The sequence below is a fragment of the Nematostella vectensis genome, chromosome 14 (genome assembly GCF_932526225.1).
Source record: "Nematostella vectensis chromosome 14, jaNemVect1.1, whole genome shotgun sequence".
NCBI classification, from domain to species: Eukaryota; Metazoa; Cnidaria; class Anthozoa; order Actiniaria; family Edwardsiidae; genus Nematostella; species Nematostella vectensis.
The window spans coordinates 8,589,980-8,604,915 of record NC_064047.1 but is presented as its reverse complement, the minus strand read 5'-3'; the positions used below and the strand labels follow the sequence as shown (position 1 = coordinate 8,604,915).

At 42.6% G+C, this 14,936-nt stretch overlaps 1 protein-coding gene across 1 annotated transcript; it reads right to left on the bottom strand.

Annotated features, from left to right (window-relative positions):
• Positions 1-527: 527 nt before the first annotated feature.
• LOC5500435 lies at positions 528-13,897 on the bottom strand. The gene is made up of 13 exons (XM_048721878.1): positions 13,633-13,897; positions 12,589-12,693; positions 12,196-12,342; positions 11,628-11,736; positions 11,325-11,362; positions 10,756-10,829; positions 10,310-10,398; positions 9,678-9,850; positions 8,507-8,728; positions 7,933-8,033; positions 7,052-7,273; positions 6,284-6,500; positions 528-5,645 (listed from the first exon to the last, which is right to left on the bottom strand). Exons 1-13 carry the CDS (start codon positions 13,822-13,824, stop codon positions 663-665), a joined length of 6,672 nt encoding a protein of 2,223 aa, XP_048577835.1. The 5' UTR covers positions 13,825-13,897; the 3' UTR covers positions 528-662.
• Between the last annotated feature and the right edge of the window lie 1,039 nt (positions 13,898-14,936).

The following is a 14,936-nucleotide window of genomic DNA, read 5'->3' as shown; positions in this document are numbered from 1 at the left end:
TTTCATTTCAGATACTTTCTCCATTGACCAAAGATGGTCACAGTCACTGTTTTTTTCTTCTAATTACAAGTCATAATGTTTACGAAGCACCTGCGGTACGGCAACCTTAAAAATGACAAGAATCATGCAGTTTTTCCAAATAAGGAATATGTTAGTTTCCTTATATGGAAGTGACCGCGTTTGGCAAAAACGACAATTTTTGGCTAAATTTTCTTGATATAACCCCCCCCCCCTCGGCCGATCCTGGGCAACGCGCGTCATGCCCTCAAGCTTTTTTTAGGAAAACCTTGACCAACATATTGCGCCTTGGTATTACTCGAGCCTGGCAAGGAAAGGACTCTTCATAAAGGAAGACGGGGGTTATCGTCCTATCTTTTGAGGTTATAAAATTATGCTTGCTGCTTGCCGACAATCAACCCCGTCTGTTTTAATGGTAGTCCCCCCAAACCACCCCCCCCCCCCCCCCCGGGTAATCAAGTTGTCCTCAAATCCTGAGCCATGCCACAGCAAAAGAAAAAGTAAAATCATTTGAATAACAACATTCAAATTTATTTGTTGTATTTCTTGTATAAAAATGATCTAAAAAAATCCCATTGCCTGAAAAGATCTCACTATGTAAATACTGTTTTCTCTATATAAAAGGTGTCATCTAAAAACATCATCTATCCAGTTCCGTAAAGAACAAGACTCCACGATTTCAGCAGTCCAGAGTTCCTATCCCCGAATTTCGACTTCTTCCTCCCAATATAAGCTTGCTGTTTTCCTGTCTGTTTTCCTGTCTCCTCGTCCAAACTTCTTTTTCTGATGTCGAGATGGCCCTCGTCGGGATCATCAATCATTCCATTGTCTTTATCCTGTCCACTCCGCTCCGTTCCGAAGCCCCTGATTTTCTTGCGGATTTCCAGTTCCAGTTTTTCCAAGTCCTGCACGTCTCCTGTTTTTACGTCTTGTTGTACTCGTCGAAGGATGACATCACTCTGTCCGTCCTGCTCCGTCGTCCTAGCGATTTTGTCGATCTCATCTTTGAGAGCAACCTGAAGCGCCTTAAGGTTTTCTCGACTATCACTATCCTCGTCCGAACCAAATCGATCATGAATCGTACCGTCTTCGTTCTCTATATCACCACGGTATTTCTCTGTATAAAATCGATCATTGTTCGGCTCGAGTCGCTCATCATCGAGAGAAGTCAACTCAAGGTTTTGCCGAGTGGAACGATCGTCATTGTCAACAAGTCTATAATTGTCTCGCTCTAACTTCGCCAACTCGTCGGAATCCTGTCGCCCTTTGTTCAGATTATTGCCGAATGTAAAACGAGAATCCTGAATTCTCGGTTGATGATGACTCCCGAACATTTCTGATATTTCCGGTGGAGCCCCGAATGTTCTCGAAATATCAGCGTCTCCTGCAAACGGGTGAAGTTTGCTTTTATCCGAATCGCTATCGATTAGCTTCCGAGTGTCGGAACTTTTTTGTTGCTCTTCTTGTTGCTCGCTTGGTGAGTCATCATCATCTGTAAAGGTCATGACTGGACCGAAGTCACTACTTCCACTCGCTACTTGTGTTTCTCCACTCGCTACTCCTTTTTCCTGAATCGCCACTCGCTTTTCCTCTTTCGTTCGAGGCTTATCATTGTTCACTTTTGGCTTAAAGCCACTCGCTGTTGGTCTTTCTCCACTCATCACTGGTCTTTTGTTACTAGCTTTTGTTTTTCCCTTACTCACTAGATGCCTAGTTTTACTTGCTATCATGATTGTTCCTAATACTGGCTTAACTGCTCCTCTACTCGGCCCATCGTTTTTCTCCTTCGCTCGATCGAAGTTGCTTTTAGACTCATTTTCTTTGGTAACGATGGCACTATGATCCGCGCTAGTATTTAAAGCACTGCCCGTAGACTTGACAGTACTACTCGTGTTGATCTGAACACCATCTATATCACCTGACGTGACGGGTCCATTCGGCCCTTCGCCACCGCTGACCTCTGCGGGCTCGTGAAGTGTGAGGTCATTCATACCACTAACCGCTGACCCAACTGAGTTAGCAGCAAGTGTGATTTGTGATGGCTCCGCGCGATCAGGAGAACCACCAATATGCCCGACCACGCCACTTCCATCATTGGTGGGTAAGTCTTTGCCTCGGGTGACGTTTTTGTTTCCATCGTCATCTATGTCAGTCCCGTCATTAATATTCGCGTCAACGTTGTCCTTATCGATGCCGTCACTAGAAGTGTCATAATCACCGGATTGCTCTGTATCATCATTGATGGTAACATCGGGGTCGTCACTGACTTCATTTCCGGATCCGTCATCAATTGAGGTTCCATCATTACCGTTAATATTTTTAACCAAATCCCTGTCTCCCTTAATGTCCAGCATGTCGTCGTTCATTTGTGTGAGGATCGCTTTCCATTTTTTGCAAGTTTTTGCGTTCTTCTCGTCATCGCAGTCCAAGGTCTTCCATCCTGAATCGGTGTGGACTTCACTTCCGCTTTCGCCTGAGCCGATTTCTTCCGGTTGCGCCATACTATTGCCAGCACTGCTCACCTGAGTCACTCTCTTGTCTTTTTCGATCAATGTCTCGCTTCTAGTGCTCTCCTCACTTCCGCTTCCTGATTCCTCACTTCCTATGTGATATCCAGGAACAGTTGAAGCATCTTGGAAGGATTGTTGTGGAGGAACGCCAATGGATATAGTAGTTGGGTTATCCACACCATCAGTTAGAGAAGGTGAATCGTTTTGCTTATTGAGGTCAGGAGGCTTATTAGTCGAGTTAAACAAGGTGAAAGGCGGCCCAGACACCTCTGACGCGAGGCTATCGGCAATACCTTGAGTGATATTACTCATTATCCTGGAAAAGTTTAGGAACACTGACACATTTGATGGTATATTAAGAGGTCTGCGAAAACCGTTTTGGTCAGACACCGTATTATCGCCACTTATAGCTTGCAACTTTCTGTTGCTTGAGTTTGTTGGAGATGGAACTGGTGAAGGTGGTCTTGTTGGTAAAATTTCCTGAACTCTCTGGATAACATTAGTGGAGTTAAGAACCTCATGATTCCTCACTTGTTCAGATGAAATGTCTTCGTTCGTCCCTTGTCCAGGTGTATTCATATCTGTTGCAGTGTTGTTGCCTGTTAATTCTATCTGGTCGGGGGTAATTATCACATGTGTTGATGGTAATTGCGTCACGCTACCATTTGTCACGCTTTCGTAGTCTTGTGGTGAATTGTCTGCTGTCTCGCCATCTGATCGTGAAATTTGGTTATTTTCAGATGTTTGTGTAAAACTGTTGCCTGTCTCTTTAAAGTCTTGTGAAGGCCCAAAACTCACACCTCCCATATTGACTGTCACGCGAGCTATTAAATTCCCAGGTAAAGGCAATGGTGAGGCAATGTCCGGTGTCATAGTCTCGGGTTGCGTGACTTGTTGACTGGTCACCCCTTCATTGTTGCCCATTTCTTGCGTGACAGTCTCTTTTAACATATTCCCAGGCAATGACATAACAGTGCTAAAAATGTTTCCAGGTTCTTCAGGATATTCTTCCGAGTTATCTTGCCGTTGAGTCACTTCTGTCATGGGAGGGATTGAAAAGGGAGGGACAAAAAATCCCGGAATTTCCTCTTGCATTGCGATACCTTGGTCACGTGTAACGCTAGTATTCTCATTGTCGGGTGTGACGGGGTCACGCATCATGACTTCCGGTTTATCAGTGTTCTCCATATCCGGCTCGTCGGAGTAGTCTTCCGGGCTTCCATTTGTCGCCTCGGTTTCCGAGACAGGTCTTGGGCTGGGCTCCTCTGAGGGTTCTTGTATTCTTGACCCATCCTCCTCGGCATGTTTTGTGTCTTCTCCGTTTTCTTCTTCATCGTCCTCATCAATACTCTCTTCCGGATCATCAACATCGTTTGGGCCCTGTCCATTTCTAATCATCTGTTCCATTGCATTTTGTTCCACCTCTTTGAGTCTTCCCATCCTAGGCTCAGTTTTATTACGCCCGTCTGCATGGCTTTGGTTTGATCTACTGTTCCATTGCTCCAAAGCTTCAGTTGCGTTAATAGGAAGTAGAGTAACGACTCCAGGTTGACGTGTTCCCGTATTGTCTGTCTCGACACCGCGATCATACGTTCGCTCTCTTTGTATGCTAGAGTTTTGACCTTTGCTTAGGTCATTATTATTTTCTTCTTTTTTATTGCTATCATAATCCTTTTCGTCATGCCAACTAGTTACATTTGAGGTACTGTTATTATCTATCACAGTAGACTCTTCACCATTACCATCATCAACTTGCCGTTGACTGCCATCAGTATACCCCGTAGTCCGATCAGTACCGAGTCCTCTGGAGCTGTCTAACTTTTTGTTGGAAGCTTTTCCATGTGGGTACCAACCATATGGTCCATATACCATTTCTTCACTGCCTTTTCTTGTTCCCTCAGGCGCCGACCCAGCCAGAACCGTAGAGACATCATCTCCATTGTGTGTCCGGTTATTCTGAATGGATAACTTCATCGTTTTGTAAGCGGTTGTGGATCCTCTATTGTTTTCGTTCGTAGTCTCACTCGACGCACCACTCACCGTTATATTAGAATTCTCCGTATTACCCAGCTTTCCTAATGGGCTATGGGCCTTCTTGATGTTCATGTGTATGTTAAGTTCACTCGTATAGCTGTCATTGTCGTTTGTTTTTAGCAGCATCTTTGTGGCATCCGCTGGTTTGATACCAAGCATTCTCGCCAGTGAAGGACTTGTCAGTGCTTGTAGAGCGATCCTGTCCTCAAGGGACGTATTTGTAGGTAAAGCTAAACCGTCATTGTTCGCTACGTTACTCTGAGAATCCGCATCGCCGGAGCTGTCATCATTCTCGTTCTCCTTCATAGACTCCATCGCCAGTGCAGCGGCAAGTCCAACGTCATTCCCCATGACGTCATCTTCCATTTTCAAATCGCTGTTCTTTCTTTGTTTCTGAGTGGATAATTTGTGATGATTGGCAGCCTTGTGGTGGTGCTTATGATGGTGATGGTGGTGCCTGTGATGATGGTTACGATCATGATGACGATAGTGTTTGTTGCGATGATGCTTCTTACTTTGCCGGAGACCATGTCGCTGCCTACCGAAAGTCTCGTGTTTATTTGCTGTCTTGATTTGATTGACGGAAATATTTCTATTTTTCGCATCACTTTTTCTTTGATAGACAGACTTTTGGTGACGACCCGTTGATTTCTTAGCATGCTTTAGTAAATACTTGTGTTTCTTCAAGATTTTAGACACAAGTTTGTGATGCATCTGATACTGTTTCTTCAGCCTTGCTTTTCTGGCCTTTTCAACATTAGCAAACTTATCCCCACTCACTAACTCCCCCACACTGTCCTCCATACTCTTCAGAATGTAATCACTGGGGAAATCCATTCCGAGGGGTGCCGCCGTATTTTTGTGGCCCGTAATTGTTCTATTACCCGGGTGGTCAGACCTGGGGGGTCCACCTTTGTGTTTTTCTGTATCATCCATAAATATTTCCGCAACATCCTCGAAGTCTCCATTCTTTAATTTCGTCACGTGGTGCTCACGTGTGTTCTTATTGTTGTCGGTGATAACTAGGGTCCAGGCTCCTTTCGGGTCCTCGCCCCAGCAGTGAACTGTCATGAACACCCAGTCCTACAAAAGAGAGGAAGATTTAGAAAACAGAAAACTGTGATGCAAATCCGGCTCTACCAAAGGAAGGAAGATTTTAAAGCAGTGAACTTACATGAAAAAAAAAACAGGACTACAATAAAGAAGAAGGTTTAGAAACAGTTAACTGTCGGGAACACCTACCAGACCCGTACCAATGGGGGAGGGGGTGCCCTCGCGGAAAGTAAGATTTAAAAACGCCAATCTTGAATATGCTGTATTCCTAGTATTATAGATACCGAGAACAAATTGACGCTTGTAGGCTTCTTTAAGGTTAGAGTGAATGTTATCTTCATGTTTTAAGAAACTGTTGCGTATTATAAAATAACATCATTAAAACCTTTATAGTAAAATTTTTCCCTCGCCAAAGTTGAAGATGCTAAAAATCTCTGCTTCATTGCCAGCCTAGCTACTAATCACAAACTAAGATAAATTTATCTTTGTTAAACCTAAAGTTGTGATATTTGTTTGACAATTTTCAACCACGCTTCGAAGTTATTGATGTTATGGTCAGGTGATCATGTTGCTGTGCAATCATCACTATGATCGATCATTGGCTTGTGTTATGATGATTGCACACCTACAGCTGATTATTCCCGTCAGGCTATGCAATAATTACTGACCTTCAACCCAGCTTTAGACTGATCATTCCTTCGTGTTGTGAGTAACTCGCTCCTAGTCCCCGACGGTGAGATGAGAGTGATAACCAGGTTCCCTCGGTTCCGGTGCTTCAGGGTGACCACCACTTGTACATGCTCGAGCTTGCGTATCTCGGAGCTGCTTCCGCTACAAGCGGATGTATTGGCGTTTAAGATGAGACTCCCGGATGAAGGGATGTACCTTAAGGATAACAACATTATTTTGTTAAGGAATGTCGATCAACAACTCCTTTATTATTGTTTATAGCTTAAAATACAGCAGTTAATATGCGAAGAAACTTCAAAATAACAATCTACGAATAAAGTCTGATACGTTATTGACGATATTTGATTGAAAATATCTTAGTTCATCATCTACTATCCCTTAACTTATGGCATTATGTCCACCTCTATGTCCATCATCTACCATCCCATACCTTTAAAACATTGTGAACCATCCCTTACCTTTTGGTATTATGTCTACCCCCATATCAATCACCTACCATCCCTTACCTTGTGACATTATGTCTAGCCAAATGTCCATCATCTACCATCCCTTACCTTGTGACATTATGTTTAGCTAAATGTCCATCATCTACCATCCCTTACCTTGTGACATTATGTCTAGCTAAATGTCCATCATCTACCATCCCTTACCTTGTGACATTATGTCTAGCTAAATGTACATCATCTACCACCCCTTACCTTGTGGCATTATGTATACCTCCATGTCCATCATCTACCATCCCTTACCTTCTGACATTATGTCTAGCTCCCTGGCACGTCCTGTGCTTGCCTACGTTCGTCCATCTCACGGCCCTCTCTACCATTCTCATGGCGTCAAGTCTTCCAAACCCAAACTTGTGATTGTAGGGTATCCCTGCGCCATTACGCTTCCATCCCTCGTCCATGGGACTCGTCAGCTGAGAGGTTTCCACGATCAGATGCTGAACGTCACGCCAAGTCAGGCTAGGACTGCAGAGACAATAAAAATATGACGTAATTTCCGGGATATAATAAAAGTGTGACGTCATTTCCGAGATATGTGCTAAAAGTGTGCCGTCACGCTGTCAGGCTAGGGCTACAGAAACAATAGAAATGTGACTTCATTCACATCAATCAATGGATGTCTTTTTTAAATGGGCCTGACGCTATAGCGCGCGGGAAGCCTGTGATGGTCTAAAACGTTAGGGCCTGAGCCTATTTTTCAAAATGGTGGCGCTAAATTGTAGTAAACACGAATTCTAGCTCCACTTTGAAGTGAAACAATGATGGAAGCGGACTTCCATATATGGTATGTAAGGTCCTAATAAGGAATTGACCGAGCGAGCTAAAAAAAAAAACGACAGAAGGTTGACTTTTTATTCCGGGATATGATAACAAGGCTAGGGTTCTGGGGGCAATGAATATATAATAATATAATATATAAGGTCACTTTTGGATATTAGAGCAAAGAGACGTCATAAAAAGACAGTTTACAACTAACGAGACAGCAGAAATATTACGTCGGGCCTGAAAGGCAGTAGGAATATGGCGTCGTGTCTGAAAGGCAGTAGGAAAATTACGTCGTGTCTGAAAGGAAACAGAAATACACCGTCTAGATAAAATAAGGAGGATTAATTATTGTAGCTTACTTTGCCTCCAGTACGAGTGCAATCATTCCTGCGGCTAGCGGCGCTGCGGATGAGGTTCCCTTGAATGTCTTGGAGCAAGTGTGATGAAGCCCTGTTGTGATCTAAAAAACGCCAGCTCAATGAAAGTATGTCCATCTGTATTCTAACTTGAGTGACTACTGTTTCCAACATTATTAACACCATCGCCATCGCCATCGCCACCATCACCATCACCATCACCATCACCATCACCATCACCATCACCATCACCATCACCATCACCATCACCATCACCATCACCATCACCATCACCATCACCATCACCATCACCATCACCATCACCATCACCATCACCATCACCATCACCATCACCATCACCATCACAACCACCATCACAACCACCATCAGCATCACCATCACCATCACCATCACCATCACCATCACCATCACCATCACCATCACCATCACCATCACCATCACCATCACCATCACCATCACCATCACCATCACCATCACCATCACCATCACCATCACCATCACCATCACCATCACCATCACCATCACCATCACCATCACTATCACCAGTCCTACTTACGATATTATTCTCCTCCGCCTCTCTATGCGAACCGCCCGAGAAAGTGACGGCTAGGGTGGAAGCGCACGTCTCGGAGTAATAGGTGGATAACCCGTGGTCACTAATGGCTCCGATAGATACCGTGTATATACTCGTGGTATAGCCATCGCAGTTGCAGTCATCATTTGTCATTCCACCATTTCCAGTCGCCCACACGAAGATGTTGCCTTTTCCGCCACGACCCTGAAAAGAATCGGAGCTTGTTTACATTACAGGGTACTCCTATTAAGCAGCCAGCATTTTGACGAGCTTAAAAAACTGAGTTCGCATACATATGTTTTGGCCAGCACTCAGTACAGTACGCTTCCGTGTTCAGGGCCTGGTTCCTAGAAAGCCCTTTTTATCAAATCATATTTCAAGATAACCGTTTTTATTCTTGGGTTAGCGCTAGCCTGCTTTCTAGGAACCGGCCCCAGGTAATATCAGTTTCATTTCTTGTATCAAATTTTCCTTTTCTCCATTTTTAGATGTTTCAGACACATTGTATGTGTTTTGCTTGTTTCAATAAAAACGAGCCATTTATAGTAGCTCATATTACAAGTGGTACATCTATGTACATTAGAAGACAAAATAGACAAGGTTTTTCTATAAAGCTTATTACACGGTTAATATTTCGCCGAAAGCTTTTTTGTACTCACTTAAGGTAATTCCCTTGAAATAGTTCTACAACCCAAACTTTTTTAAAACTTGGCATAAACAATATTAAAGTTAAGGGCTTTCAAAAAATGTAATAAAAAATGGGGGTATCCGACTTCGTTTTTCTGTCAAAGCGATTTTAAGTAAAAAAAACGCGCCTTTTGCTGTGTTTTCTTGTACAACTGTGGCGCGCGCGCCGGAAAATTCGAACGAACAGCGCGCGCCACTATGCGCAGAAGGGGTACGCAGTGCAATTCAAGGGAATTACCTTATCTTCCCGCGCATCCCAATTTTCGCGTCACTTAATTTTCGCGAATTTTTCAAAATCGTGAAATTCGCGAAATTAAAGTGACACAAAAATAAAGTGTAATAAGGTAATCTAATTCTCAAAAAATTCATCGCATTGAGCGTCAGAATTTCTGTGATGTTTCCTAGAAACGCTTAAATGTTGTACGCCTATTCTTGGAGCCGTCCTTCCTTTATATAGGCAACGTACCCTTTCTGCACCGATTTGCAACGCTTTGCTAGCAAGGATCCCGGGTTTCCCAAATCTCTTTCCATCATCCTTCGGTCCCCAACAGCTGCTGTAGATGTCAATGTAGTCTGATCGATAACTCAACGCGCTGCCTTCGATAGTGTCCGTCAGTTTTCCGTCAAGCATTCGGATCCCTACGAGCCGAGTCGAGAAATATCATGTAAGCCGGACGCTTAAAAATAAATCTAGTGCATTATCCTAGGGCATTATTGGCCAAACCGCGTCCTGTTTCTTAATATATTGTGTGGTTTAAAGCAGCCTTGGGAATACACTCCTTCCTCTTTCCCCGCCCCTCCCCCCCCCTCCTTCACCCCGTTCTTGCGCCTCGTTACGGCACTGACCACGGTGCCTGAGTAACCGACACTTGTGTGTTTATACGCGTGTATTTTAGTATAATTCTGGTTATTTTGAATAGATTGTTCAAAACTGTCATAAAGACAGTTGCGCCCCTGACCGCTGCTCCCATAATCTGCATATGCTGCTCTGAGTAAACGGACAAAAGAAACAATGCATAAAGTGATTCTAGTTAGTTCTGAGGGCTGAAAATTGGCTCATTGCAGATGTAACGTAATAATGCTCTCCCCAGTACTTACCGCCGATTCTGGCGTTAAAGGAAACACCGACTCCGCATACTCCATTGTTAGCTTCCGCTGCCACCTCGCCGGCGCACTTTGTGCCGTGACTGAAAGGTAAAAATCTTATTTAGGCACACTTTTGATAGACAACGTTTGCTTGGAATGAGGTAACAACTAACAACGTTAATAATAAGCTGGATCAGAAGGGTTACCATCGAATGACTAAAATCTTACTATTGATAACTTGTTCTTTGGGTTTTCGTCACGTGGCGAGAAGCTTGTTGATGTTCTGAAAATTGTCGTCACGTGACTGAGAATCTTTTTTCTCTGAGTTTTCGTCACGTGACTGAGAGTGTTATTGTTGATAACCTGTTCTGTGAGTTGTCGTCACGTGACTGAGAGTGTTCTTGTTGATTACCTGTTCTGTGAGATGTCGTCACGTGACTGAGAAGCTTGTTGATTACCTGTTCTGTGAGTTGTTGTCACGTGGTTTGGGATCGGCGTCGAAATCGATGAAATCAAAGCTTGCGTCCGGGTCCTGGAGGATATGGAAACTCACTAAGAAATCCCGATTTTTCTTTCAATTACGCTATTCACTATTTGTGGGTAACCCCCTCCGCAGGCAACTCTATCGGCAACTGCTACTCTATTGGCAAAAAAGCGCTGTGAGCGGTTTGGGCTACCTGTGTTTCCGGCATCTGGGAATTTTTGCTTCCTACACAGGGAGCCCCGTTCGAGGCTAATTTGTGGGCACCATTTGTGATGCAACCGAAGGTCAAGTAAAAAAGACAAGATGCAGGCGAGTACACAGGGGGGTGCGCGCGCAGCCTCCTCAACTTAGCGACCAAAATGGGTCATTTCTTTTTAAGGAATCTTATATGCTTTTTCTATATGATATCTATTACTGCCCCCCCCTCCCTCTTAGCCAATCCTGGGTACACGCCTCAAATTCGTATAAGTTATCTTGCTGGCAACCATCACAATGCATCATGGGAACATTGCAGTTCATTTGTTACCAACACTGTGTACTTACATAGTTTCGCTTGAGATCGGGGTGTGTGTAATCAACACCTAAAGATAAAAAAACTTTTTATCAATGAAATTCAAATACTTCCGGTAATTTTCAATTCCTGTTGTCAAATACGACCGAGTCTTCAAAAAGGCCCCAAAGCGGAGCGATTTTTCATGTTGACATTTTCATTATTCTTCTCTCCAGCGTAGAGTAATTCAAGATCGATTAAATATCGAGGAAGCTGCGCATATCCTTTGTATAAGCCAAATGTTAGTGATACGACAAATATGTCAAACTTTAGGGGCTCAAATGGATCATCCTTACCATCATCTAATACCGACACCACAACACCCTTCCCAGAATACCCTTGGGCCCACACAGGCAGCACATTGATGTCAATCCCAGCGGGGCCGGAGGACTGGCCGACATTTTGCTTGAAAAACAATAAAAAGATATTGTTATTGGGGCAGTGCCTCTTGTTCAGTTTCTTATTCTCACGCATCGTTTGGCTGTCACAGGCACTAATCAAGGTTCTTGTTAGAGTTTCAAGAAACCAGGAGGGCGATATATATAAACTCGATTTACAAAAAAATATGGAAAAGTTCCCTGATGTTGAGAGTGACGGTCACCTGCTTGTACTGTCACGAAAATGTCACTCACATTGTGTGACAGTCACACAATAACAGTACTAGATACCAGCTCACGTATCAGTCATAATAGTCACGCAACGCTTACCAGTTCAATTAATTACAGAATAGGATCTAGTTACTCTTATTGTGTGGCAGTATAAAAGAGTTTATGAAGGATCTTTTAATGTCATGGCTTTTTTATTTTGTGACAATAACGCATGGATCTGTTACGAAGGTCCTGTTGAACATTGTGTTACACTCACAAGATACCACTGATTCTTGTAAAGTGGGTCTTGCACTGTCACGGCCTTGTCACGCCTTATCCGTCTGAGTGACCGCGCGATGTTCTCGTCTGGGATAACGTGACGCTTGCTGCGCTCCAGTATTCGCTGCTGCTCAACCCACGTGACCTTTGGATATCGACATTTAATAGAAGGCAAACACATTTGATTATAAGATGAGCTCAAATTACAGACAAATTTTACATAGCAAAAACAAATAACATGAAAAATTATTGTTATGATGTATTTAGCGTGCCCCTCTTGACTGTTTATTGTAAACACTGTAATTTAGAGTGTGCTGTATTTATTCTTGCCCTGCTTAACAAAAATGCAAAACTCCACCCGTCCCCCACCCCTCCCCACACATTGACTCACCTGTGGCTCGTCTTGCAGTCTATCTGCATGCTCATCTAGGCTACGGCGCCTGCGCATTTCGGTAGACCGCTTAACAAAGTGATAGTATCCAGGTAGACTACCAATCTAAGTAAAAGAAAACAATTGTGATCGCTACTGTCAAAATTCACAATAATACGCACTCGTGAAGGAGGATACGATAATCTATTTTGATTCCCATAGATGGGATACGAAGTTTTGCTTATATAGAGCTAGGATTTAATCCAAACCAAAGGAAATGATTTGGTTGTTTATTTAAATCAAGAAGCAGCAATAGTGTTTCCTTTCAGTGCAGTCGCTTTCATGTGGAGATAAACATACTTCTTTTTCAAATAACTTGAATATTGCTAAACTGGCATGGAAATGTCTAGTCTACGAATGGAAAAAGAGTGGCGCTTAGATCGATAGTGCTAAAGCACGAAAAAAGGGTTATGTCGACTCAAATGTGGTGCCCTAGAATCATTGCAGTTTGACAAGCATAAGGTTTGTCATCATGTGTTTATGTGCTAAGTGTCAACCTTATTGCACTTACGTTTACAATTTTGCGATAAAAAATACTTGATTCATGAATGTTTTGGATAAAGAGCAGTGAAACCAGATCAAGTCTGCTATTGTCTTAAGTGTGATTTTAGTTCTATTCCTTGTGGCACGATTTGTCTTGTCATTCAAGAGTGCCCAGCCCATTACATTTCATCTAATTGGCAACCTTTAGTCTCTAATAGAATGATAGATATCCTATTATATAATTAAGCCATCCATATGTCATTATTGTTATTGTGACCTCCTGTCGAGCTGAGAGCAAGTGGTTCTCTGGCTATTTTGTAAATCTCAAGATTGGTTTATAAGCAAACGAAAACAATTACTGACCCTTATACCGATCCAGCACGATTTAACGGGCACGCATATTTTCAGTCTCTAATAACTCAGTTTAGTTAAAAAGAAAACAATAATTTCACTTGCATACAGGAAGGAGCTGTATGGTCGTGGTTTTGTTTATGTTTTTTACACCTTAAGGGAATCGGTTACCTGTCCAAGGTTCACAAAGCCGTGTCTTGTGGCGATTTTCTCCACTGAATCGGGGTCTGCATTGTCGAGATGAACGGCCCATGAATTGGCAAACCGGACGTCACCACTCTCTTCATTAGCCGAAGTCAAAGAGAATATTCCAAGAACTGTAATTCTCAGAAGCCAACACATCCCACCTCTATCACCATCCATGTTGAAAGCGCTCTGATCTCTAGTTCGATTTCATGTCAATCACACGCTAAATTTACACGTTCGACCAGCAGGAAAGCGCCTCACTTTGGTGCACACGGTTGAGAGAATTTGTACTTGATCAGGCAACAGGTTCGACAATCACCAGTCATAAAGCGTCACGCTGTCATTGTTCTTGGATTTAGTCCTGATTTAGTTGGATTAAGCTCTGTTTTATTCACCTTTAATTATTGTCATAGTGGTAAAAGCCTTATAAGAACATCAAGATAATATATTGACAACTGACATTGTTTTTTTTTTGCAATCTTATGCTTCTAAGCTCAACGCAACTTTCTTTTGAAAATAAAAAAAAAACATATGCCTACGTGACTTACGTGGAATTGTTTGTTTTGAATTTTTTGTAGATAAATGCAATAGTTATCACACTTTTGAAAGAGAGGATTTTATTCTCGAGGAAGTACATGGAGCTTTGTATTGTAAACTAAAAGCCTTGAATTGAATCAACATGGTGCGAATTTCGAAATTATAAAGAGTTATTATTTATACCAACTGAGTTGCAATAATTTCTTTCTCTGCGCCACAAGTTCCCGCTTTATCAAATAATTATTGAAAAAATTCTAGACACGCTTTAATAAAAGGTTGCTCGTGAGCTTCATTGAAGGGTCAAGTTATTAGGGCTATGCGTCTCGTTTCACCCCAACGAGCAATAGAGGGGCATTAAGCGGAATGCATGACCAATATCATTCCCAGAGGCGTGTGTGCGTTGAATGTCAATTGATTCACGGGAAACACATTTTTTCTTTCAACAAGATTTCCGTGTTTAAAAAGGCTTGAAGAAGAACTATGATATCACGAAAAGAAGAAATTTAAATTCTGTTAAAATCAACTGAAACATTTAAAGTAACCAGCCAGGCTTATATATAAATCATATTTGATTTGTCTCATAATGCAATATCGTGGTTCGTTTATCTCATCGTACTTTGAGTTTTTGAGAAGGCTGTACTTTGTTCAGACCTCATTAAGTGTCCCATGGTCCTCAGTTATGACACTTCTCCTTGTTCAATTATTATAACTATCCTGGAAGCATTACAATGTATATCTTGCTTTGGGGACTT

Coding starts and splice junctions, on each gene's coding strand:
- LOC5500435 (XM_048721878.1), bottom strand. CDS start 13,824: ATGGATGGTGATAGAGGTGGGATGTGTTGGCTTCTGAGAATTACAGTT. Junction 10,830..11,324: donor CCGATCTCAAGCGAAACTAT/GTAAGTACACAG, acceptor CATATCCTCCAG/GACCCGGACGCAAGCTTTGA. Junction 10,399..10,755: donor GACAACAACTCACAGAACAG/GTAATCAACAAG, acceptor TTTACCTTTCAG/TCACGGCACAAAGTGCGCCG.